The sequence below is a fragment of the Cyprinus carpio genome, chromosome B11, assembly GCF_018340385.1.
Source record: "Cyprinus carpio isolate SPL01 chromosome B11, ASM1834038v1, whole genome shotgun sequence".
Taxonomy (NCBI): domain Eukaryota; kingdom Metazoa; phylum Chordata; class Actinopteri; order Cypriniformes; family Cyprinidae; genus Cyprinus; species Cyprinus carpio.
In genome coordinates this window covers 21,260,541-21,286,709 of record NC_056607.1, presented here as the reverse complement: position 1 = coordinate 21,286,709, position 26,169 = coordinate 21,260,541, and the positions used below count along the sequence as shown (strand labels likewise).

Here is a 26,169-nt window from a genome sequence, read left to right as displayed (position 1 = left end):
AATAGATAATAAACTTTTAATAAAAAAAATATATATTATAATATTAAAAATGTCGATTTCACTTTTGGGAAGTGTGTCTAGCATGTGAAATTTGTTAAACCCTAAGAAGTGTAATTGTAGAATAAAAGCTCTTTAAGTAAACTGGATGAGTGTGTAGTTTCAGAGGTGATTAGACAGAGAGATCGTCATATTGCATTGTCTGAGAATTGCATGAGTCATGACGCAGTGCTTTGTATGTCGTAATACCTGCCAAAGGTGTGGCCGCTGACATGGGAATATGCCCTACAGGTAGAAGATCTAACTGCTTTTGAGAAGCATAAGTTTAAAGCAGAATATGATTTGGAAGGATATCTCTATGAATCATCAGAAACAAAAAAGCATAGACGAACCCTTATCAATGATCACAGACAAGAAATGACAGACACACAGAGCACGGCATACACAGCCTCAGTGCTCACTGCGGGGGAAAAAACTTTATATTTTATTTAATTTTAAACTATTATTGTATATTGAATTTAATAGGTTTTATTAACATCACTGACACCATTTCCCAGCAAACACTTTTACTGTGTCTTCATGTTTTGACACTATATTATGTAAAAATAAATAAATAAATAAATAATAATAATAATAATAATCTATATATATATATATAGTGTTCACTTTTATTATTCTTCTATTGCATATTGAAATTGATATATTATGCATGTTTTAAAACTGATTTAAATGATATGCCATGAGCAACTAAAACAATCAGATTTCCCTGTAAGTATTTCTGGTGTGTGTTTATCGGTAAGAGTGTCCGAGAGTGCGGAGGTGTGGGGCTGGGTGTGGTTCGGGACTTGTATAGTATCGGGGGCGGAGCTCTGGAGGAGACTTTGCCCTCTCTCCCCAAAGCACATTGTTCACCCTCATCTGAATGCGAGAGAAAGTGTCGCTCTCTCTGGAACTCTGTGCGCTGGGGAAAACTAAAAGACTCTCGGATCGCTGTCAGCAGCAGTGTTTGGAGACGAGCGTTTAAAGGTAAACTCAAATCTGATGTTACATTTGTATATTAAATAAGGCAGCATTGTGTTTTTGTGCCTTCGTTGTTAGTTAAACGTTATCCGTTTTTTTATTTATTTATTTTTTTATCCAACATCGACCCTATAAAAGCAGCCATTAAAACTGGCGGATAGATCTCTTGGGAAAGTGGCGTATTGTGGTGCTCTGGGTTATCGGTGTTGGTTTACCTACCTGTGCGATACTCGTTCTCACTTCCGTGTGTCGGGTTTCAGCTGATCCAAACTTTAAATGCATTTATTTCGCTACATGATCGTACTTGAGTCGTAGTTTGTATAAACACTCAGCTGTGTATAAGTTAGGGTGTGTTTATACACACCCAACAAAGAAACCCAAGCAATAACCCCCGCTCATTCGCAAATGTCAACTGTTGACATTAAACATACGTAATAGGCCTATAAGTAATAAAAGATGTAAGTACATGCAATGGAATTAAAGGAATAGTTCATACAGTAGTTAAAGTTCTGTTATTATTTACTCACCCTCATGACTGTGTTTCTTATGTGGAATACAAAGGGAGATGACAATCTCAGTAACTAGGCTACTATGGACAAAATATTAAATAAGTACTTTGGCGACGGACGCTGGAAGCATTGTGTAAATTTAAAAGTAATTTTCCAAATAATTTTCTGTTCTCAGTGCCTTCGCGTCTAACGCAAACACTACGTTACATTTTAAGCAAAATACAGACTTTTTTTTTTATGTGTAGGCTAAATATATGATATAAAAAATTACGGTACATACATTTTATCAATGGATGGCAAATACAGACAGCGATAGAGCAGCTGTTGCTGTTTTCTTCATACAAAGACTATTTCTGTCTAACTTTTGTATTTGCTGAAAAGATTTATTAGCATATCGTTAAAACTAATGTGTGCAATGCATTCTGTCCAAAGGATGGAAATAATGGGAGAACTATCTCTTCTCTTAATGGATTTTGTATCTTGATTATTTTATTATACAAAGCATAAAATGTTGATTTTGATGTGTACTGTTGATATATAACCACTGGTTTTGGGGAAAAAAATGAATACTGGTCTGTTGCCACACCTGTAACACCTTGCAGGTTGTTCAGTGAATAGTGAATTTAAACTAAAGTGTGTTATAAAGCCTGGTGTAGTCAAATGTGAAAAAAAAAAAAATATGTAAGCCAAACTAGTTACTTTAACATGTCTAATTCATAAGTTATTCATACCTGTGTCTTGTTAGTCAGGGTCTTACGTGAGTGCATGTGTCTGGGTGGGGCTGTACCATGTTTTATTTACTTCCCAACTGTGAGCACAGCTGAATAGCTGACTTATCTTTAGTGCTTTCAGTCTGAAAAGATACGATACACACAATCAGATTTGTCTCGTAATTAAGTTTCTTCTTTAGTAAGTAATTTTGAGTGTTTACAAAGTGTCAAAGAAATAACGTGCTTAATCTTCCTCAGAGGAAGCAATGTTCCTTACGGTACACCCTTTCCTGTTTGTCTGGTTAGCAAGGAAGCAAAAAGTAATGTCCTCTGAGAGTGGTTTATCTCTTAAAGAAGCAACTAAAGTCCACTAAATTTAATAACATGGATTTAGCGAGCCGTTTTGGCCCAGTTGAATTTCATTTAGATTTTGGATGGCATCAGCATCCCCTACTGGCACGCAGTAAAAGGATGATTGTGAGACAAGAACAAGTTTTTTTTCTCACTTACAGAATCTGAAAGAAATACGGCCAGACGAAGGACCATATGACAGTCTATTTATATATTTTGATGGGTCAGTTGTAATAGATCGTAACAAAGACAGGATGTGGCATTTGCTTTTTGTAGGAGTTCCTGAGTTGTGCACATTAGTAGTTCAGTCAGAGGCCAGCTGGTTGCTTTACTGACTGACTGGCGTTGGTTTTAGGATGAGATTTACAGCATTTGGGCACAAATACCTGATATTGTCCTAAATTAGGACAGCAAGGGGCAGCGTGATCCCCTCTTCATAAATACACTTTCAGAGGGGGTAAAAGAGATTACCCATAAGCACCGGTCGCTCTATTTACTTGTATTTTACAGTATTGTTAGATCAGTTAGCATCTTTATCTCTTTACCTTTCTGTATAATTCATGTCTGTAGCATTTTATGGCTGTAGTCTGAGCACATGCGTCACTGAGTGTTCCTTTACACCCTCTCTCCATATCTATAATCCCTAATGTGCAATGTATCTTTAATGAACGTGGAGTGAGATCTGTAGCTATATGAAATCTGTGGTGAATGACCAGCTGGCTGAGATGGATTAGATGGTCTAATGGTTTCATAATCTGTACAGGGCCAAGCCAATTGTTCTTCAGGACTTTTTGAGGTTAATTGTGTTATAAACCTGAAGCTCGCTGTAGAGGGCCGTTCACACCAAAGATGATAACGATAACTTTAGAGTGCTGCAGTGATGACGTACTTTCGATGACCAACCCAAAATTTAGCATACTGCTTAAAAAAATGCCAAAGGTTTATGATTTGTATACATTTTGTTCGTCATGAAACGAACCACATCAACAGGCCTTTCAGTCTTTAAAAACATTTTCACTGATTCACAAACATATTTTATGTCGTAGAATAACACGTGAAAAATATCTTGAGCTTGTGTTACCACAGACCTTATTTCAGGCATTTAACAAAAAACCCATTGATTTCAGGACAATTAAACCGGACGTGCTAAAATGCGAACTTGCTTCTGGGATTTGGCCAATAAAAATGTCATGCCTGCAGGACTCTTTAAAGTTTTAATAATTGCAATTGTATGAAAATTGGGACGTCCACCACTATAAAAATAATGACATGGAACACTTCCATCCGAATTGAAAGCATTTGAAGTGGGCAAAAGAGGACAAAACTGCGGCCTGTGCTTATGATAAACAGAATATTATCATGTGTAGGTGTAGACACTAATATAGTTATCCTAAGATCCTTACTGGTATAGTTTTTGGTGTGAATCAGTCTTAGTACTCTGCCTTGATCATTGAGTAGCACTGGTATAACTCACTTAATTACCTCTCTAAGATCTTTTTACACACTGCTATCTTTTCCATACGCTGTGCGGTCAGCTCAGCTCTCATGCAATATTAACAAAGCTCTCCTCAGATGTCAGTAAACACTCCGACACCAGCACAGACCTACTGAATTAACACTGAGCAGTCACAAAGGAGCATAATAGACGCTCTATCCCCTCCCCTTTGTTTTTTATAAAGTGGAGAGTGGAATTCGAGGAGTCAAATTCCACTCAATATAAAACTAACCTCAGACCCTCATATCCGGACATACAGAGTGAGTTTAACACTGCATAACATGAATAATTGAATGTTTCTGTGCTAGTCGATAGTAGAAGTTGCAAAGCCTAGAAGGGAAGTTCTAAACGTGCAAATTGAGTGTGATTTTGATCGGCTTAACAAAAGATTTGCATGATGATCTGGGTGTGATATCAAAAATAACATGTTACACTATTCTGTATCAAGACCACTGTTCCTGTAAAGTAGGGAGCAGCTTTGCTCAACATGAGTCAAACGTTGTGGGAGGGTCCGGGCATGTATCAGCAGGACAGAGCATCTCCACTCCTTAAATCAGGGCTAGGGAGGTGTAGCGTGACCAGGGAGAGGTGGAGAAAGGGGCCATTCAGGGAATTTTCGCACACCAGAGACACAATCTCAGGGTGATAAACAATCATTCTAAAAGGGCCTCCGTTTAATTCTGTTTGGTAGTAAAGAACATTCCCATAGCTTTGTAATGGTGCATTTGACCCCTGTAGGTGACCTGAGTGAAAGATGAACAGAACTCTAGAGTTTAGTAGATAACAGTATTGTACCAGCAAGTCACAACACCTAAAGGGTTAAGGATATTATAGTTGTATTATAATAATTAAGGACAAACCGCTATTAAAATTCAGGCTGATACCAAAAAGCTGATTAAGTATCATGTTATAGACAAAACCTAATAAATGGTTGACAATGATTGGTTACAATCTTGATTAAAAGCTATTATATGCACGGTTTTGTCTTAATAAATTGTTTCATGAAAAAATGCTTATTAACTATAATCAATAATTTTAAATGCTGAGTAAATTTGCATCACAACAAAATGGATTTTCATTTAGTAGTGTTAAATATACCATTTATAGTCTTTTTAAACTCGCTTTGTGTGTGTGTGTGTGTGTGTGTGTGTGTGTGTGTGTGTGTGAGTGTGTGTGTGTGTGTGTGTGTGTGTGTGTGTGTGTGTGCAAATTCACTTATTGCCACAAATTCATTTAATCAGCCTGAATATATATATATTCAGGCTGATTAAATGAATTTGTGGCAATAAGTGAATTTGCATCACAACGTATGAGGTTTGATAATAAATATATTAAATGAATAAATTGTTAGCGTTTTATAAAAAATGATCTTTAAGTGTGCATCAAAATTATATAATAAAATAATAAAAAAGCCAGTAACCATTATGGAACAGTTACATTTTGCATCTTTATATATATAGCCTAGTTTCTGTTTCTTTCTAATTTTCTAGTCTCTTCATAAAGCAGTAGCATAATTCATTCTCTTCTCCTGTCAAACATTAACCAGGTTGTCTTCCTGAGTTACTTGTTCTAAAATACTGTGGCATTCCTCCAAAACTTTCCAGATTTATGCACAACCAGCAAGGTTTCCTCCAGGACATCTCCGATCGATGAAATATTCAACAACTGTCACATTGGCTCAGTTGTGCTCTACAAACTCATGTAGCTCTCCTCTTTTCTGGGGAAGGAATGGCACAATAGGCTCAAATGACGACATTTATGAGAACTATAAATACTCTGATGAACTGGCTTTATTCTATTTAAAATTATGTGTTTCAAAAACCAGGAGTGGCAGATGTTGAAACTTTGCCCTCAGAATGCTGGTAAAATGTCAAACGCTGACTCCATCTCAGATAACGCCCCACTTACCATTAAGTGCCTTTGCTAATGACTCAGACGAGAAGCGTCTTACAATAACACGAATTGTTACCGTTGGTCCATCAAGCCACAGGCAGTCACACAGCTGCCCACATTCAGTCAAGCGCACCATTCAGATGGAATGACCTCTTTCATCTCAGCCGGCCTAAAACAGAAGAGGGATTATGGGATAGTGGACGTTAGAATATGTACATGATACTGGAAATTAGACGTACTCACTGCTCCTATGGCGTATCTCTCAGTCCATCACGTCAAACTGAATGGAGATGCGAGGATGCGGCGAGCAGACAGCATTTGCTAATGCCCTGTCTCTTCCTGTCTGTGTTAATCTAAGCACTTATTGCAAGTGACACCCATGACCAAATGCCCCCCATTTAGCTTTTAAACCATGTAAGTGCAACAGTATGGAGCATCTGCAGCTTTGTATCATTAACACAGATTTGCAGATTGTCTAGGGCAAAACTGGATTGTTTAAATGTGCAAATTGTCCTTGAAAGTGCTTCATGCATTTATGCATTAAGAATTGTTTGCATCCAACAGCCAACTAATTTGTCTAGATCTTCATTTTAAAATTTTAGCCACAACACACTGATTAGCATGCTAACCCATTAGACGGGTTGTATGGGAAAATGATTATTTTTGACATTTTTAAGATGACTACAAACTACTTCTAAGGCCCATTCACAGCAAGGATGATAACTCTAACAATATAAAATGTTTTCAGAGCTGGAGCATTTAAAACTGCACACAAAACTGCCGTGCATGCTTGCAATAAACAGAACTTTTATCATCCATTGATGTGGACACTGATAAAGTTATCGCTCATGATCAATTTATGTCACGTTGCTTTGAAGATGTGCATTTAAGCGTATTTCTAATATGCATATTTGTTGTTATAATTTTCCTTCCTATTAGTGCATGTCATTTCATTGTGCTGCTAATGGTTTAGCCTGAAGCTGAAATATTGCAACCTGTTCATACATGCATGGATATGTCACTGTGGTGTTACACATCAACTACTTCAAGAGCAGTATACCTACTGCAGCGAACTAACCGTGGTTATGTATTTATCTCATAGTTACCTTACAAGATGAGTGTTTTACTGCAGTGCTGTGCAACATGAGTTATGTGTTGATTGGCCATAAGATATTCTTGTGCATTCCTTGGTTATGTCACGTCTAGATAATTGTAATTCTTTACTATTTGGTCTCCCTTCAAAATGATTACATAAGCTGCAGTTGGTACAGAATTCATCTGCACGAATTATTACTAGATCCCCTCATGTAGAGCATATTTCATCTGTTCTTTGCCATCTGCATTGGCTTTCGGTCAAATATCGTATCAACTTCAAAATTTTGCTTCTTATCTACAAAGCTCTTAATAATCTTGCTCCTTCTTATCTTTTTGATCTTCTTCAAATTTACACTCCTTGCACGTAACTTGAGATCTTCGTCATCTTTTTTTCCGATTCAACCACGTATTAATCTGAACAGCATGGGGTCAAGGGCCTTTAGGAATATTAAGTGATATGTAATTTAAAAGGCATTTATTTTTATATTTTATGATACATTGCATTAGGGTGGGTGATGTGACCAAAGTCTTGTATCACCACATGAATAATTTTATTTCACGGTAACAATATATATCACAATATAGTTATTTCTGCTTTAAATAAGGTCTTTATGATATCTAAATGTTTGCTCACTGAAGACAAATAAAATGTTAGCAATTTAAATTGGAATGAGAAAATAATTACAAGACAGGACAAAAAAACTACAATAAAACAAATAAATTAGAAATGCTACATACACTGTTTAAAGTAATCAAATATATAAAACTGCATATTCTTTAATGTGTAAATGAAATATATATTTCGTCTTATTAACGTTACAAAAGTTATTTAGTCAAGAGCAGTGAGAGATTTTCTTTCTTTTGTTGTTCGATTAACACGAATGACAGACAGCAGGAATATTAGACTGCTGTCACTTTAAGAGCTGCCCGGATCTAATATACTGTTACACGTTTTTTTATTTTTTTATTTCTCAGCTGTTTGCTTTCACTTAAGACCTAAATTACTGTGTTTTTATGAAGATACTTGCAAAGACGCCTATTTTGATGTATGTACAAGTGTGTGTATTTAACCATTCAAAGCCTATAAAGAGTCAAAAATAACTCCGTTCAATACTCTTGCACTCTATGAGCACGTGCGGCCGCCTCTCTGACAGCACTCAGAAAAAGCCTCTCATATAGCAAAATGAGTTTTGGACATATTTTTCAATTTCATTATAGGCCTTGCAAATAGTCCTCTCTAATAGCTATCCATTATTCCGAGGGTGCAGCTGTAGTCAGATAGGTACATTATAACTCACTGAGTTCATTTGACTTCCTACGATTACTGTATAATTGGATCTGCATTTTGAGAGGCCTGTGTGTGCATTTCATCTGGGGTTAAAGAAAGCTGCGGGCCCAAGCCAGTGCAGACCACCTGCTCGCCCACTTGCTGTCCTCAACGGAAGCAAGCTGAGCGTCTGGGGAGATCTCAGACACAGCAGGCTCTTAGCAGTATGGGCTCAGCTGGTAGCATCCAGGTCACAAAGTCATTAACTGTGTGTGTGTGTGTGTGTGTGTGTGTGTGTGTGTGTGTGTGTGTGTGTGTGTGTGTGTGTGTGTCTTCTACTCTGTGGGTGGCTTTGGATTTCATACTACTGAATTAAAGCTGTGAGGCATAGAAGCTCTATAATCTCTGGAGACTGAGTCTAAAACCAAAATGGCTGCTTTCTGGCATGGCTCATTATGGTCACTGTAAAAATAAAGCCTGACCGCAGCCTGAGTATACGGTGACATTATGATGAACGTTATATTCGTAGAAGATGTTTGTCTTTGTTGTAAAGCAGAATAATAATGTTGGTTTCATATGATTTTGAAAAACTTGAATTCAACTTTGTTAACTCTTTCCCCGCCATTGACAAATTATCTCGTCATTTAGAAGACAATGCTTCCCCGGCATTGACGAGTTTTTACAGCTTTTTGTGTTTTCACTGTAATCTCATGGAGTAAAATGATGATCCAGGAAGTGGTATATGGCTGTGCAAGCTTTGGAGGTGTTGATGGAAGTGATTTACTGGATTTATGCTTTGATAATCGTACTGAATATTATCCAGATGTAGTTTTTAATAAAAAAAAAAAAAAAATTCTCGCCTTTTTGCTCAAAATTATACATTTTTATGACACCTACCTATATTCAAGTGTTGATAAAAAACAATGCTTTAAGCTAGAATAAAACAGATTTTTTTTGTTTAAAAGTAGAGGCTTTGATCTTTATTTTGCATATTCAAATATTCATATAGCAAAATATACTGTAGGCCATCAAATTTTAGTGTAAATCATCAAAATTGCTGGTGGTGGCTGGGAACTTTTTTCAAAAATGCTGGCGGGGAAAGAGTTAAAGAGACGTTTTTATTTAATGGCTCCAAAATGTCAATAAGTCATTTTGATTTGGTGGACAAAACTTAAAAGTTAAATTTTAATAAGCATAGACGCAGTTTTGTTGAACTATTTTTAAAGAAATAATAATAATATTATAATAGTAGTAATAATAGTATTGCTTTAAGGTATAATAGTATAGGAATACTATTATATTATTATTGTGATATGATAATAAAAAAGATTGTCAAAATACATTTACATCACACCCAGACATTTTTTAATTGCAAAAAATATATAAAAATTAATTATATTAAAATATATTACTATAGCACCTTTACAATAAGAAGCATTACAATAAGCACCAACACAAGTAAAAATACCATAATTAATATAACAAAAATATTCAAAATGATCTACAATAAAAGAAGATAAATTCAATATGCATAAAATGCATATATATTTATTAGATTAGTATAGAAATTAATTTCAATTCAGAAATGTAAATCTTTGCATTTTGCATTAATGAATTTTTGAATGCATAAATAGATAGGACATCATATCATTGACGCACACGTTATCCATTCTGACACTATTGAAATCTTTAGATATCATAAAAGAGGTTGTGTCTCGGAGCAGAAGACCGCACACACCTGAGTCATATCAGCGGCACTCCCTGTCTGTCCCGAGGGCAGGGCAGTGAGAGCGAGATCATGGCGACTGCTCTGTCAGTCCTCAGTATTGTTCTGTGAATGAGCACCATCAGCACATCTGATTCTGACATTCTTTAGCTGTCAGGTCATGTGAGAGCGAGACGGGGAAATGTGACTGATCGAGAGAAGCAGTGATTTTGTGTACATAAGCTAAAAAGGATACAGTAGGGTTCTGCAAACAAGTTTAAAGTTTCTAAATTTGGCCAGTTACTGTTTTTTTATTATTCCATAAGAAGACAAAACATCAAGGTTTGTGTCTCCAAACTCATGCACTAAAACTATTTTTGAATGATAAGATAATGGCATAATTTTTACATGAAAATACTATTTCAGTTTTTCTGCTTAAACATTTCACATTTAATCCAATGTGTAACTAGCTAACTTCACTTTTTACTTTTATGTAACCTTTTTTTTCGTAGTGAAGACTGCAACAGTATACTGGCCAGTCAAAATAAAAGAGCAGAATTTACTTTTGCATAATCAGATTCTTTACTTAAAAAATTGAAAATTATGGAATTTAAATCAGTATTGTACTATCATTTCTAATGTGGATACAAGATATATTGATAAAATATTGGCTATTTGTAAGTAATGGAAATGTAATTCAACATTCCCCACACACACATTTTTACATTTAGATTAGTTTTTCATCATCCAATGCTTAATCTTTAAAGCACAATTATTTTGCAAATCTCAAAATTTTATAGTTGTTTTCATGTATTTTCTAGGCAAATGTTGTAATGCCAAATTTACTTTTTACATTTTAAGCTATTTATTTTAGTTTTTACGGTTAGTTTTAAATTTCTAATTTACGGTATAGAATTTTAATATCATTAAATTGGTTTATCACCCACAACATGAAGATAACTATCAACTTATTGTTATTGCACACAGTTTTAAAATTGGTGCATTCCTATGTTCTGATTTAATTATTTGATTTGCAATGCTTCTATTTTAGTACCACATGAGACAAAACTTAAAAATACTTTTTTAAAGAGGTTTGCTCCATTTATATTATATATATATAAAACTCTAATGTATTAATAATATAAAAAGGTTAATGAAGCAGATACACCAGAATCAAGTGGTGACATGGTCATTGTTGGGCACGATTTTGTAAATATATGTCAGTACATGACAGAAAGTCATTGACAGGGTGTGTATAAGAGAAAGTGTTTGGGAGAGTAGCACAGTGAGCACACAGTGGACTATTGTGGAATGTCACACTAGGATTAGAGTTTTAGGAATCAGCTCTGGGATGTGTCATATCCACAACCCGTTCTGATTCCTCACAGCGTGAGTCAAGCACATCCCAGCCTCGTAAGCTGTCAGAGGCGCTGGGTCCGTGAGGCAGGGACAGGTGGAGCAGGGCACGGTGGGGGAGGGTGATTATTCTGAAGGGCGTGTGACATTCGTTGCTTGCTTTTCTCAGTGTGAAATCAAATGCACAGTAATAAACATGTACTCATTAACTACTCATCATCCCAACTGTGTGTGAAGTCCAAAGTAGAGACTACAGTACACACCTCATATCAGCAGTGTATCAGTGGTTCATCAATCATTTCCCAAACATACTGTACACTAGATACTGTGGTATCTTTAAGTATCTTTAAAAGTAACGTACATACATCTGTGTATATGTATGTGTTTGTGTGTTGGGTCCAAGTCATTAACCCTTTCCCTGCCATTGACAGAATTTCCCAGCTTTCCATGTAGGGGGCGCTGCTACACATCTTCTGTAGTAATGAATCCGATCCAAATGTAGTCTTTGACAAAATGGGAAACGTTTTTGAAACGTACCCACATCAAGAGTTAATAAAAAAAGAATGCATGCAGCTATAGACGTTATGTAGCTCTGCCCCTTTTCAAAGCTGCGCTCGTTGTCTTCTGTCTTGCATTTGTATTTCCATAGCGAAAGTAAGGTCGTACAAATTTATGAATGAATGGCTTGTTTTAAAATCTTAATTTCTTACGACATCCACTTTGAACATTACAATGCTCATGATAACGTTCGTTAACTCTATAATAGTAAACCACTTCACTAGCTTATTTCTCTTCTTTAGTGATGCTATAGAGCTACCGAAATAGTGGAAGTTTGAAAACAAAATACTAAAGATGTCTTCGCAATTGATTCTCTGATGCATAAGGTCTATAATAATACTAACTTTTGTTGTTGTTTAAAAGCAGAGGTTCTGTTTGACATATTGCATGTTCAACATATTGCCATGAAAGTTTTGTGAAAGAGCATAAAATTGCTAGCGGTTGCTGCACTCTGAAAAAAATACTGTCCAGTTTCATACATAATTGCAGTCCAAGTGCCGAGTCTGCTGGGTGGTTGCTTACTGCCTCAAGTCAAGAGCCCACTGCTGGTCTTAGATTTATCTCAGGTTCTTTCAGCTGTAAATCTGTCAGATTTTCCATGTAGTGTCATTTGAGTGTGTCACTAATTGTGTGATTGACCTCACCCTTTAAAACAGACCTAGTGTCTGCATGCAAGTATGCACTAGTAAGACCAACTGGAATAGTTTGGTCTGTGACCAAAATGAGTAAGGTGTAAAGCTGATCTCAAATGCTATCTCGCCTAATCTGTCATAATCTGCTATGTTTTATTGACTGTTTTATTAACGTACCCAAGTGGGTGTGTAGATGTGATTCTTTAGTTCACTAGACCGGGAGCTTGAGAAAACACTCACACCCAGCGTTCACACAGACACTTGCTATCGTTCACCTGCAGGGCTGGCAGGAGTCGCTGCGTGTTGCGTTTTACGTGTTTTGACAGGTTTTTGACTTGGTTACACCCAGTTAGGTGTGTCCTGACGTGAAGGGAGTTAAACTCTCAGGACCTTTAGCTATATGCAAAACCTCTTACTATGACCTTGAAGTAAAACTAACTCTAAAGAACCATTTCAGTGATGTGTAGTAACACACGAAAAGACTATTTGTGTCGGCACTAGGCACATTTTGGCAAGAGTAAACCACCACAAGCTTTGCAAACCATCTGACATCTGCTTAGTATCGCTGTTGTGCGGTTTAGAGAAAATGTTTGCTAAAAAACTCTGTTCTTAGTGGCAGCGCAGCCACACGTGTGTGTGTGTTCACACTCTTTTCAGGTGGCAACGTGCAAGGCATTCAAAATATGTGTTCAGGCTGTTCTCGTGATGTTTTGTAAAGTGCGGCACATGTATTTTTCAGAGACAGTATAACATGTAACCTTCATTTCATTACATGATTGTTTGTAGGGCTATGGCCAGGCATTCCTGCTGGTTGGGAAATGTCAAGCCTCTGATTATGTGCATTTTGAAAAGTTTATTGGAATGAATCCATGAAACTACTACACTGTGCATTTAGGTGCTTGGTTAATTCATACTAATGTTTTATAATTCAAAGGTTTTACTGGTGCTCATTGGCTGCTCTAATAAACCATAGAAGCAGAATAAAACAGCTGTCATGATTGCTGGAATGCTCAGGTCAGGTCTTTTTTTGCTTATTTGCAATAAAAATATAGTATGTTTGTGGTTTTGTTTTTATTTATTGTTATTATACTTTCAGTCAGAATTGTTCTGCTGCTTTAAAAATGTTTTATAATTAATATTCATCTATTACAGTTAGTGTTTATACATCTATTATATATATATATATATATATATATATATATATATATATATATATATATATATTATATATATATATATATATATATTTAAATATTGTACAAAGTTAGGCTTTTTATTCACTTAATCAGACAATAAACACTATTATAGATAAAAATAAATATATAATTTATTTTTTTATTTTAAATGCTTAGCATAAAGCCTTTTAATCCATTTAACCAGAAAATAATAAACTTTATTTATTAAAGATAAAATAAACAAATAAAAATATAATAATAATTATATAATAATAATTATATAATTACATATGATTAATTTTTTTTAATTATGAATATGAAGTTAGGCTTTTTTTATTGGCTTAATTGGAAAATCATAAACTATATTTACTATTAACTATATAAAAATACATCATTTTTGTTTTTGTTAAACGCTTATATCTGGTTACTCTGAAATAATATTTTCTGGCAATAATTTATTATCACAATAATTATTGGTTGAACATCAAAAATGTTGATCTGTCCTCTCTGTATTTTTTTATTTACACTTGGTCATAATATGCATTTATAGCTATCCAGTCACGTAAAAAAGAGTGCAAATACCCTTCAAGACGCATTCTAGATCTAATCAAACTACTTCAGAAGGTTGTTTTGAGGTGCATACAAGACCTGACTCGACCAAGAGTAAAGGCATCCATTTTTTTTAACTCCTCCCAAACAGATATTTGCATATAACACAGGATTAGGAATAAATCTGATGATTTATGTCTGTTTTATGGAGGCACATTTATGTGGCCAAGTGTTGATCAAATGTTTATACCAAATCAGATAGCAATTTTAATAAAAATGCAAGAATCTATATTAACCTGTCTGACAAATACTCTTCATCTGTTCTAAACTCAGTCAGAATGTGTATTAAAAGAGCAAGAGAAATGGAGGATGTACTGTAGATTACCTGAAGGAGGGTTGGAGAGAAATAATTGATAACGTATGAGGAGGAGTTCAAGCGAAGCCAAGAGACTACAAGGAGCAGATAAAAGTAAAAGGAGAAAAAGTGATGGCAGCCAAATACACTAAGTCTTGCTTATTTTGAGAACAAGGCTTTATTATTGCCTCGGTTTAACTTATGAATGGATTTTAAGAAACATACTGCTCTGATATTGAGCTTTTGTCTGAAATGGACAATGCAGTTGTGTGTTTAAATGTGTGAGAGCTGGACAAAGAGGAGGGTTTGGTGTGTAGGGGTGTGTAAATGTTGAAACACGCAGAGCCAGTTTTGTGAGGTTGTTGCGCTTGCAATCAAGCATTAACTCAAACGCCTTGTTTGAGAAGCCAAGGGTCAAAAACTACCACTGACAATTCCCGCCCGCCCTCCTCTCCCATGATCCTCTGCACCAGTTTCGATTGCTTGTGTTTGTTTGAACTTCATTTTATAATGCTGTTTTGTCCTGCTGATCAAGAACAGATTGCAGGAGGTCTTAATTACAGTTTTAATGTTTGGAACAATGATTGACACGAGTCAGTTTTAATATTTGTTTAATCTGTGGTTGTTGGTTTTTTTTACAGGTTTTACTTTTGGACTGTTTGGTTTGAGTCCAGGAGGCCAAAATGGAAATGCACTGTAAGTAGATGCTATTGTCACATTATTAAAACTCTTTGTGATGCACATAATCCAATTAATATTTTCATGTTATGACAGATATTTACTAAATGGCCAGGGTTTGAACATATTTTTATTGACCATTTTATGTAAAAGAGAAAATGAAAGAAATAAAACGTTAAAAGCTTAACTTTAATTGTTGTGAGTATGCTGTAAGTGGATGTTAAATTCAATCATTACTTAATGACTTAAAGATGAATTTAAATTGAGCATTAGTTGGTGGCAACAACAAAAAAAGTCTAAAATAAAGAAAAAAGAGCATGCACAACTAAATAACTGATATTTAATATTGACTGATAATTTAAATTGAAAAATCTCTAAAATTGTGTTAATACTTGGGATGTAATGATTCACTCAACTCACGATTTGATTCACAATTTTATTTTATTTTTTAAACAAAATGATATTTAAGACAAATTATGAATTAAATGTGTCCATATTTTATTGCTTGGACAAATTGATGTACACGTCTTTGTGAAATTTAAAAATCATTACGATAATATACTAATATAGCACTTGCATATTATTGCTCTTTTGTTGGTTTTGATATCCACTTCAAAAAATAGAAAAAAGTAAATGTAAATAAAACATTTAAATAGAATGTAAACGTAAATAACAAAACTAAATTTTAAAAGAGGCCCCAAATAAAATAGCACAAAATAAATATCTTCATATAAACAAAATAAGACTTTGTCTGTGTTCTTTCCATTTAAAATTAGAGGCAACCACTGCATTTTAATCATGATCCAAACAAAGATGCTGCTTACATGCAACATGAGCAGTTTTTAATTTAAATTAGATTGTATAATTTCGAAATTTTGAAGCAAAAACAGAAAGGTTTGACTTCAGTTTTGTGAAACTAGTCATAAAAATATCTGCATGAAACAGCAGATGAGCTGAATGAGACGCAGATTCACTCTCTGCCAGCAGGTGGAGCTTAAAGTGTTTCCTTAGTTTCTGCTGTAAACAAAGCAGCGCTGCACTTATGAACTTTAATATGCATTATACAGAGGCAAGATGAAAAGAAAAAATACCATCTAAACTTTTCTAAAGACAGTAAGTTCCCCTCAGACATGCATTCATATAAACTCCTACCCCTAAATGAATCGCGATTTGTTTAGCATCTCAACTGATTTGAATCGTTACATATTTGAATCGATTTTCAACAACCTCGCGGTTAATCGTTACATCCCTAGTTAATACTGATAATACTTATAAAATGCCCAATCAGTTTTAACAGTTCTTTATGAGACTTTATTGGAGTTTTGTGCTTTGTAATCCATGTTTAATAGCTTTGAGGTCATCTGTCCACCATTTTCCATGTTTCAAGTTGTGCTTGATTATAATAGTAGGGTGTTTTGATGAAACAGAGGCAATGGATCAATTCAAACTCCTGTTGTATATGTGTGTATCAGTGGCAGAAGCCCCAGGCTCGGTAAAGGTCACAGAGTGGCAGCAGTCATATTATGGGACAGATTCAGGCATCCAGTCAGGAGCCACTACGGTTCGCTCAGATGAAGATGGAACAGAGTACAGCACCAAGAAATTCACCTACAGCTCCACATTCAAAGAGAACCCTGCAGGTGAAAAACCTATCACAAACTAGGGCTGGTTAAACACTTAATCATGATTATTAAGCATGATTATTGTAATTTAAGATCGTTACATTTCATCAGAACTATTGCACTTTCACATAAGCAAGAGAACAAGATTTGGTCACAGTAAGCAGCGCAAAAGTCACATGAAAGAAAACAGACTGGCTCTATTACACTTTTATTTGAGTAGAATATCTCTAAGATCTCTAAACTTGTCTGGTGGTGTTATCAGCTCATCAGTCATCAGCACTTTTTCCGTAATGCAGTGAGTGTGTGTGCATGGTTTCCTGGTTGGGAAGATTAAGTGAACCACTGGGCTGAAAATGTATCGATTAAAGGGTTAGTTCATCCAAAAATCCAGTCATTAATTACTCACCCTCATGCCGTTCCAAACCCGTAAGACCTTCGTTCATTTTTGGAACACAAATTAAGATATTTTTGATGAAATACGAGAGCTTCTGAGCCTCGGTAGAAAGCAACACAACTACCTCGTTCAAGGGCCTTAAATGTTGTAAGGACATCTTTCAAGTTTGGAATGAGTAATTATTGACAGAATCAGGGCTGCTCGATTATGACAAAAATCATAATCACGATTATTTTGGTCAATATTGTAATCACGATTATTTAAAATGGTTATGAGGGGGCCATATGACCAAAACTTTATATGAGTGATTTATTTAAAGATAGTGATACAAATCAAATATGTATTTCCTGTAAATAAGGTTGCTATGACATCTACATTGTAGAGGCCAGCGGAATTTAAAAAAAAACAAAAACAAAAAGTCCTCAAAGTTTTTCAAAATTATTAAACTGTCCGTAATAAAAAAGCAAAGGACAAATACAATATAATAAAACAAACTGTGTTTTAATGGGTTTTTTTATGCAAGTCTCAAGCGGTTTACAGCCTACTACAGAAATTAATAATCAAATGTAAAATAAAACAGCATAGTTTTCATTGTAAGAACTAAACTTTTTTTGTTTCTTATTAAAGCTACAAAAGTCCTTCACTCGAGCTGTGTGTGATTTTGAATTTGTCTTTTGTTGTTTGATTAATATTAAGCACACAGCAAAACAAATAAAATAAACGACAATGTCAAATAAACATCACTAATTCAAAAACACACTGTTACACATGTATTTTAATTCTCAACTCTTTACGTTCATTTATTACGTGAACAACGAAGGTATACATGAATAATCACTAAGCGCAGCATTTTGACACATTTTTGCTTGTATTTGACCGTTTAGGTGCACACCTTGAGCTAAAAGATGACTTTACATGTCCGTGTTCAGTTACGTCTCTGAGCGCATATCTCTTCCTGAGAAGCAGCTCGAGTTCTCTTTCACGCTTTTAAAAACATGAATAAATATACTTCTATAAATCAAGCACGTCCCATTTTGCAAAAGTCACGTTACATGATTTTACTGATTTTCACATGAAATTGGGCTTTTATGGAGGAATGAAAGGAAAGGGGGGCGGGAAAGGGCGCAATAATCGTTTTATCACGATTATTGTATTTTCATTATCATTGGAGGACAAAATCGAAATTGAAACTGTTTTTGATTAATTGCACAGCCCTAGAAAGAATTTTTATTTTTGGGTGAGCTAACCCTTTAAGAGAAAAGCTCTGATTGGGGGATTTAAACTCTTGACATCTGGCAACCCGCACCAATGAAAGCTTGTGGAGGCTTGTTGCCAGTGCAAGGTAATGCAGATGCCAAATTAAACTTTTTTTTTTTGTTTTTTTTTGTAAATAATCAGCAAATATCACAAGCAATTATGCTTAATAAATCGAGCAGAAATTGTTTAATCACGATTAAAATATGGTTTATTGTATACTGTACATCAAAACTATTATGTAGCAAGTTTTCCCTTATTATTTCTACCACTTGCCTTTGCCGGGATCCACAGTATGTTGATTTATTTCAGATTCTTTTCCACCAAAATAAGCACTAAAAATGTTAGTTTATAGTTCTCTAAACTGTAGTTCACTCTCTCCTATAGATGTGGAGTCTCAGTATAATATGACTCGGGCCCAGCGCATAAGAGCGGCCATGTTTCCTGAGACAGTGATGGAGGGAACGGCCGTCCTTTCCACACAGATGGATCTGTCCCAGCAGACCAATGTACAGAAGCTGGCCGAACCGTCTCAGCAGCTCAAAACCGCCATCATTCATCTCATCAACTACCAGGACGACGCCGAACTCGCCACCCGCGCCATTCCAGAGCTCACCAAACTCCTCAACGATGAAGACCAGGTACCTCGCTGCTTGTGTCGAATATTCAGTCTCTGCTTTTTCTATAGTATCTTCATGTCCTGACCTCTGACCCTTTCTCTTGGCTTCAGGTCGTGGTGAATAAGGCAGCAATGATCGTGAACCAGCTGACCCGCAAGGAGGCGTCCCGCCGGGCTCTGATGCAGTCCCCGCAGATGGTGGCCGCTGTCGTGAGAGCCATGCAGAACACGTCTGATATGGAGACGACCCGCGCCACAGCCAGCATCCTGCACAATCTTTCGCACCAGCGTGAGGGGCTGCTCGCCATCTTCAAATCAGGAGGCATTCCCGCTCTGGTGCGCATGCTGAGGTGAGAGAGTCACACTGATGTGAAGGACTAGTTCACCTGAGAATGAGACTGTTGTTGTCATTTATTCACCCTCATGTCATTTGAACAACAGAGCTATGTCAAAATGTTAATTCTTAGGGTAAACTAAGTGAAAAAAAACCTTACTTATATGTCATATATGTTCACCCTAAACTAAAGCTGTGTTCATTTATGCACTTATTGCACATAACTACACGTTTCTTTCATTTGATTGCATGCCTTTCATTGCAAATGTGTGATTTAGTGTTTTATTTACATTATTTGAAACTTAGATATTCTTAATTATTAGGAAATTATTAATAGCACTTGATTTGAAATTAGACAGTGATTTATGTTTCAAAAAGCTGCAAAAAAATATTATTAAATGATGACTTTTTTTTTTTTTGGATAAGCTATTACTTGAAATAAATTATTTAGAAAGATGATAAAAAATTATATTTTTGATTTATTGCAAATGTGTGCTTCAGTGTTTTTTTTTTTTTTGTTTTTTTTTTTTGGACATTATTAGGATATTCTTAATTTATTAGGAAATTAGCAATAAATCACTTGACCTGCACTTGATCTGAACATCCAACCTATTTCTGTTGTAGTTCTCCGATGGATTCGGTTCTTTTCTATGCCATCACCACCCTGCACAATCTGCTTCTGCATCAGGAGGGAGCCAAGATGGCGGTGCGTCTGGCTGATGGTCTGCAGAGGATGGTTCCCCTGCTGAAGAAAAGCAACCAGAAATTTCTGGCCATCACTACAGACTGCCTACAGCTGCTTTCCTATGGCAACCAGGAGAGCAAGGTGCTTGTTATTATATTTTCAAATGACAAAGAAATGTATTAGTTGTTGATTTCCTGTTTCTTGTGTTCTTTGTTAAAATGTGTAGAGTTTTCATTCAGATTTGATGGTGTGTTGTGTTAACATCAGTGTGATTGTCTCTCAGTTAATTATCCTGGCTAACGGTGGCCCTGAGGGTCTAGTGAACATCATGAGGACCTACAGCTATGAGAAGCTGCTGTGGACCACTAGCCGTGTGCTCAAAGTGCTCTCAGTCTGTCCTAGTAACAAACCCGCTATTGTAGATGCTGGTAAGTCAAACTGGAAAACTGAACTCTTCTTCTAGTTGTGCTTGCTAAGTGTGCTTAATGCACACTTGCTTTTAATTATACTAATCCACTGTGGACATCAATGATAGCTGAAATTTTGTGGCTTTCTATCAAACTTTTTTTTTTTTTTTGCCAAAAAAAAAAGGCTAAATAATTAATTACATAATATATTGTGTTTGACATTTTCATTTTCATTTTAGTTTTCATCAGTCATTAGTTTATTTCAGTTTTGATTTTGTATTTTCAGTACTCCAAATTAAACTAAATTAAAATGAGAAATATTCCTTTGGCAATATAAAGGTTTAAGTTTTTTTTTTTTTTTTAATGTTTAAATAAATATTTTAATATATACATTTAAAATATTTGTTTTTTTAATCTTTATTTCAGTTGACATTTATTTTATTTACTTTCTTATGGTTTTAGTTAACTATAATAACACTGCTAATCACATGTGTATCTAACAATTTCTCTCTCTCAGGTGGAATGCAAGCTCTTGGTAAGCATCTGAATGGCTCTAGTCAGCGTCTGACGCAGAACTGCCTGTGGACCTTGAGAAACTTGTCAGATGCTGCAACCAAACAGGTCAGTTTATACTATATATATATATATACTATATATCTAACACATCTGTCTTTCACGCAGACTATTTTTTTCTTCTTCTTTATTTGTTTTTACTTTATTTTTTGTTGTTACTGTTTGTTTGTTTGTTTTTTGTATTGATGGTTGTATTGTTTTTTTTCTGTACTGTTATTGATTTTTGAGCAATAAAAAAAAACACCGGAAATTCTTTGCATGTATAATATGTGTCAGGCCAACACATGCTCGCTCTCTCGCCCCCTGCAGGACGGTATGGAAAATCTGCTCCAAGTGCTGGTCGGCCTGCTGTCCTCTGATGACATCAACATGCTCACCTGCGCCACAGGTATCCTGTCCAACCTCACCTGCAACAACACACGCAACAAAACACAGGTGACCCAGAGTAACGGCGTGGAGGCTCTGATCCACACCATCCTGAGGGCCGGTTCAAAACAAGACGTGATCGAGCCAGCCGTCTGCGCCCTGCGTCACCTGACCAGCCGGCACCCGGAGGCCGAGACCGCACAGAATGCCGTTCGAATGTATTACGGCATCCCAGCTATTGTCAAATTGCTCAATCAGCCCTACTACTGGCCAGTCATAAAGGTGAGTGAAAGAAAAACAAATTAGTGCCTTAGTGACGATCAGTAGCTTTGTAAACTACCCAAGAAAAAAAATTATCCTTTTTAACAACCTTTTATTAATTTGTAAAAGTTTTTAGGAAAAAAAAATATTTTATCATTAAAGTTAAGATGCACTAATATTTTTTTAAATTTGATTTTACATTTATTTTTATTTTGCTATACGGTGATTTCGGACTATATAATGACACCTATTGGTGTGGATGAAGCATTATGCAAAGTAAAAAATAGTTTCACTTTTTTGGAGACATACGTGAAGTGTCCATATGTAGAGTAAAACCGCTTTTAATAATCCACAGAGTACAAAAACGTAATTTTTAATCAAGGTTTATTTATTTTGTAACAGGGTCACTGCTTAAGTTTGCAAGGCCCAGGATGTTATATCATAGATGGTCTTTGTCTCAGTAAGTAGTTCTCCTGTTGTGCAGTATAACCATTGCTGACCCCGAGTTTGTCTTCTTCACAGGCTGTGGTTGGTCTGATCCGTAACCTGGCGCTGTGTCCAGCCAATCAGACTCCTCTGAGAGATGCCGAAGCCATTCCCAAACTGGTCACTTTGCTTACGAAAGCTCATCAAGATGCACAGAAACACGGTTCATCTGCTCAACAAACATACCAGGTATGAATTCCTCAGCGGTCAAAAACATGTAGAACAAAAACTATACCACAATTCCTAAACGAATGATTTTTCTTTTTGGTGAATCAAAAACATGTAGCTTAACCAGAGAAGTCCATTTCCTGAATGTATTACTCTAACGAGTCGGTTGTTTTCAGTGTATCAATAACATGTAGTGCAGAATGACTCTAATGATTCGGTTCTTTTTAGTGAATCAACAACATATGACAACAGTGTAGTCCAGTTCTCAGCCAAAAGACTCTTTGAGTTGGTTCTTTGTAGTGCAGCTTTCACCAGCCTCTGAATGAGGTTTGAATCAGTATCTATTTATACTGTTATATATTTATATATACTTTGAATCAGTATATATATACTGACTAGTTGTTCATATGATTATATGTAGTTAAAGATGTTTCTTAAATAATACTATTATTCCTTGAAAGTGCTAAACAAATCATTAATAGAATTGTGAAGTAACTAAAACCATTGAGAGGAATTAAAACCAGAATTGTTCAATTCTCTACAATTTCCATTCTTACATTCTTTTGTCACTGAATTAACGAAATGTCCTTTTCTCTCTCTCTCTCTCTCTCTCTCTCTCTCTCTCTCAGGATGGAGTGAAAATGGAGGAGATTGTGGAGGGCAGCACTGGTGCTCTGCAAATCATGGCCAGAGATCCTGTGAACAAAGTCACCATCGCCAGCATGGACACCATTCCTCTGTTTGTTCAGGTAACTCTTACATCTTTCCACTGTGTTGTGGGTGATTTTATGCATATGTATGGGAGCGGGATTGTACAGTCTTTGCCCTCCATCTGACATGGTCAGTGTATAATAGACATCTGTTTTCTGTCGCTGCAGCTGTTGTATTCTCCACTGGATAACGTCAAGCGTGTGGCAGCTGGAGCTCTGTGTGAACTGGCTCTCGACAAACAGTCGGCTGAGATCATTGATTCAGAAGGAGCCTGTGCTCCTCTCATGGAGCTCCTCCACTCCAGCAACGAAGGGATCGGTGAGTGAGAGTGAAGCATCCAAATGTGCCAAAAAGATTTAATTGAATACATCATCATGAGCATAGTATATGAATACTGTACTCGCAGAACCAGATTTTTCTTGGCGTAGACACTGGACAGGCGTAAACTCTCTAGTGTGCATGTGTTCTATCAAATGTATAAAAAAGCTATGCATTCACGTCAACATTGATGTATTATTTGGACTTAAGCGCGTAACAAGGGTGCTTTCTTTCTTCCAGCCACCTATGCTGCTGCTGTTCTCTTCAGAATTTCTGAGGACAAAAACCCAGACTATAAGAAACGAGTGTCAGTGGAGCTCACGCACTCGCTCTTCAAACATGACCCTGCTGCTTGGGAGATGGTGAGTTTGCCCCCTGGTGGTGTGGAGGTTATTTAGTGTGTTATTTGAACACATTGCACATGAAATTGCATTCGCAAACCATTTCATCTCCATAATGTGACAAATTTGAGTGTATTTAACAAGAAAAACTAATTCAGACATTTTATTAGATCTGATCCTAAAAAACTTTACGGTCTTTAAACTGGGGATATTTCTATGGAACCCGTATCCTCCACTGAATAAAAAAAAAAAAAGGTAATTGTGAGTTTTTATCTCGCAATTCTGACTTTTTTTTTCTCACAATTGTGAGATATAAACTTGTGAGAAATGAAGTCAGAATTGCGAGATGTCTTTTTTCTCCTATACATATAGGAATTTATATCTCACAATTCTGACTCTATTTCTCGCAATTGCGAGTTTATATCCCACAATTCTGACTTTATATATCGCAATTCTGTCTTTCTCCCAATTCGGAGAAAAAAAAAGTCAGAATTGCAAAGATGTAAACTCGCAATTGCGAGAAAAAAAGGTAGAATTGTGAGATAAAAAGTCGCAATTACCTTTTTTATTTTTAGTTATGTGTTGGCCAGATACAGTTCTCAGTTCAGAGGTCAAAAATTGTAATCTGTTATTTTCTATGAATTAAAAAATGGGTACAATATATTTTTGCTTGTTTTAGTTTTTTAATTGTTTTTGGTTCGATATACTATTATTGTAAACGTGTGTGTGAAAATGAATCTTTACTGTCCTTAATTAGGCTTGTTATTTTGAATTTGAGGCTCATTTTATTTGGTTTAGGCTCAGTATGTTAGGTGTCTATTATACATTAAAATGTCATTTTTGATTTCTATGTTGACTGTAAAGCTGACATTAAAGTTGGCAGTCTTTAGTACAGTACATTGACATAAATCCCAACAAATGAGCGCAGGTTTCTTGACAGTTTCCTTGTTGCATTTTAGGCACACAACACCATGATGGAACCTGGCCTTCCAGAGGATGGTTAGTATATCGTCTCTCTCTCACCATGATTTGGCAGCTAATTAGTTCCATTACTGGTAGTTATGTCTCTAACGACTATATGCTCTGCAGAGACCATAACATTATGCAGATAGCTAACTTTTTGCAGTGTTGTCTCGTACAGAGCTCGATGGATACGGCCCCGTGGGATATCAAGGATACGATGGCATGCATATGGACAGTATGCAACTAGATCCAGAAATGCAAGAGGATTTTGTGCCAGGCATGGCTTACAACTCCATGCCCAGACCCTACCATGATTACTAACAGGTTAGTACTGCTCGAATACACTAGCGGTTCTTCAAATACTCGTATAGGATTGGACGTGTGTGCTAAAGTGTAAAGTGCTGTGTATTTATTTTACAGCCTGATGATGCCACTGAAAGAGGGTTATGAAAAATACAAGAGACAGACACTCCTGGCAGAGTTTTGTTTCCATCGCTGGATGCCTGTGGTCCATTTCTCAGCAAACCCACACTGACACTGCTGTAATATATGCAATTCTCACTGTGCTGGGAGAGGCAGAATCGAGCACAACTTTAACCTGCCTTTATAAAAGGATGACAGCATGATGCAATTTACACAACTTTTTGTAGAAAATGTTATATTTTAGTGTTTCTTATGGGTGCATTAATACATTGTTTAAAAGAACAGGTTAACTTTCCCAAAAACATTTCAAAAAATATTTTATAATAATAATCAATAATCATATTATAAGTAAAATGCGATCAATGATTTAGACTTGTGATCTCACAATAACTGACCTGAGGTCAGCTCTATAGCTTCGTTCACGGTGGTTTTAGTCAGCTTTTGTGAGCGGAAATGTCTGGCATGTTGATTTCCTACAGCGCTTAGAATTCAATCCAGTGCGTCTCCATGTTTCCTCCCTTGCTGAGACTGTCGAATACTGGAGTTTTTACATATTAACTTTTTCCACTTGTTTTTTTTCACTCCATATATCTGTTTTACTAAAGTTGTCAATGTATAGACAAGGAAATACTGATTTTGTTTGTTTTGCATTGCAATGTGTATGGAGATCTTTTTGTTTGCGTGATAAATGCTATGCTGATTGAAAGGGACTAATGTTTAACCAAACAATTAAACCTTGAGTTATAAAGAATAGCTTCACATTTGTTTGAATACTAACTCCTCTTAGGAGGCAAGCACAACAGACAAAGGGATTCTTTGCAGCGTTTTTACTTCTCACTTTGTCCAAAAAAATGAAATAAAATCATGTTAACAAAAGCTTTGTGATGAGCTTCATTTTC

At 35.9% G+C, this 26,169-nt stretch overlaps 1 protein-coding gene across 2 annotated transcripts; it reads left to right on the top strand.

Annotated features, from left to right (window-relative positions):
• The first annotated feature begins 868 nt into the window (after positions 1-868).
• On the top strand, positions 869-26,142 carry LOC109051502 (junction plakoglobin-like). 2 transcript variants are annotated; one of them, XM_042734535.1, is made up of 16 exons: positions 869-1,023; positions 15,309-15,363; positions 16,818-16,985; positions 19,003-19,256; positions 19,346-19,584; positions 20,193-20,394; positions 20,537-20,681; positions 21,178-21,281; positions 21,543-21,881; positions 22,383-22,535; positions 23,144-23,263; positions 23,393-23,543; positions 23,784-23,905; positions 24,844-24,883; positions 25,026-25,171; positions 25,268-26,142. In XM_042734535.1, exons 2-15 carry the CDS (start codon positions 15,351-15,353, stop codon positions 25,166-25,168), a joined length of 2,193 nt encoding a protein of 730 aa, XP_042590469.1. In that variant the 5' UTR covers positions 869-1,023; positions 15,309-15,350; the 3' UTR covers positions 25,169-25,171; positions 25,268-26,142. The 2 variants fall into 2 exon arrangements, with proteins under 2 accessions (XP_042590469.1, XP_042590468.1); XM_042734534.1 differs by having other exon boundaries at positions 25,011-25,171.
• The last annotated feature ends 27 nt before the right edge of the window (positions 26,143-26,169 follow it).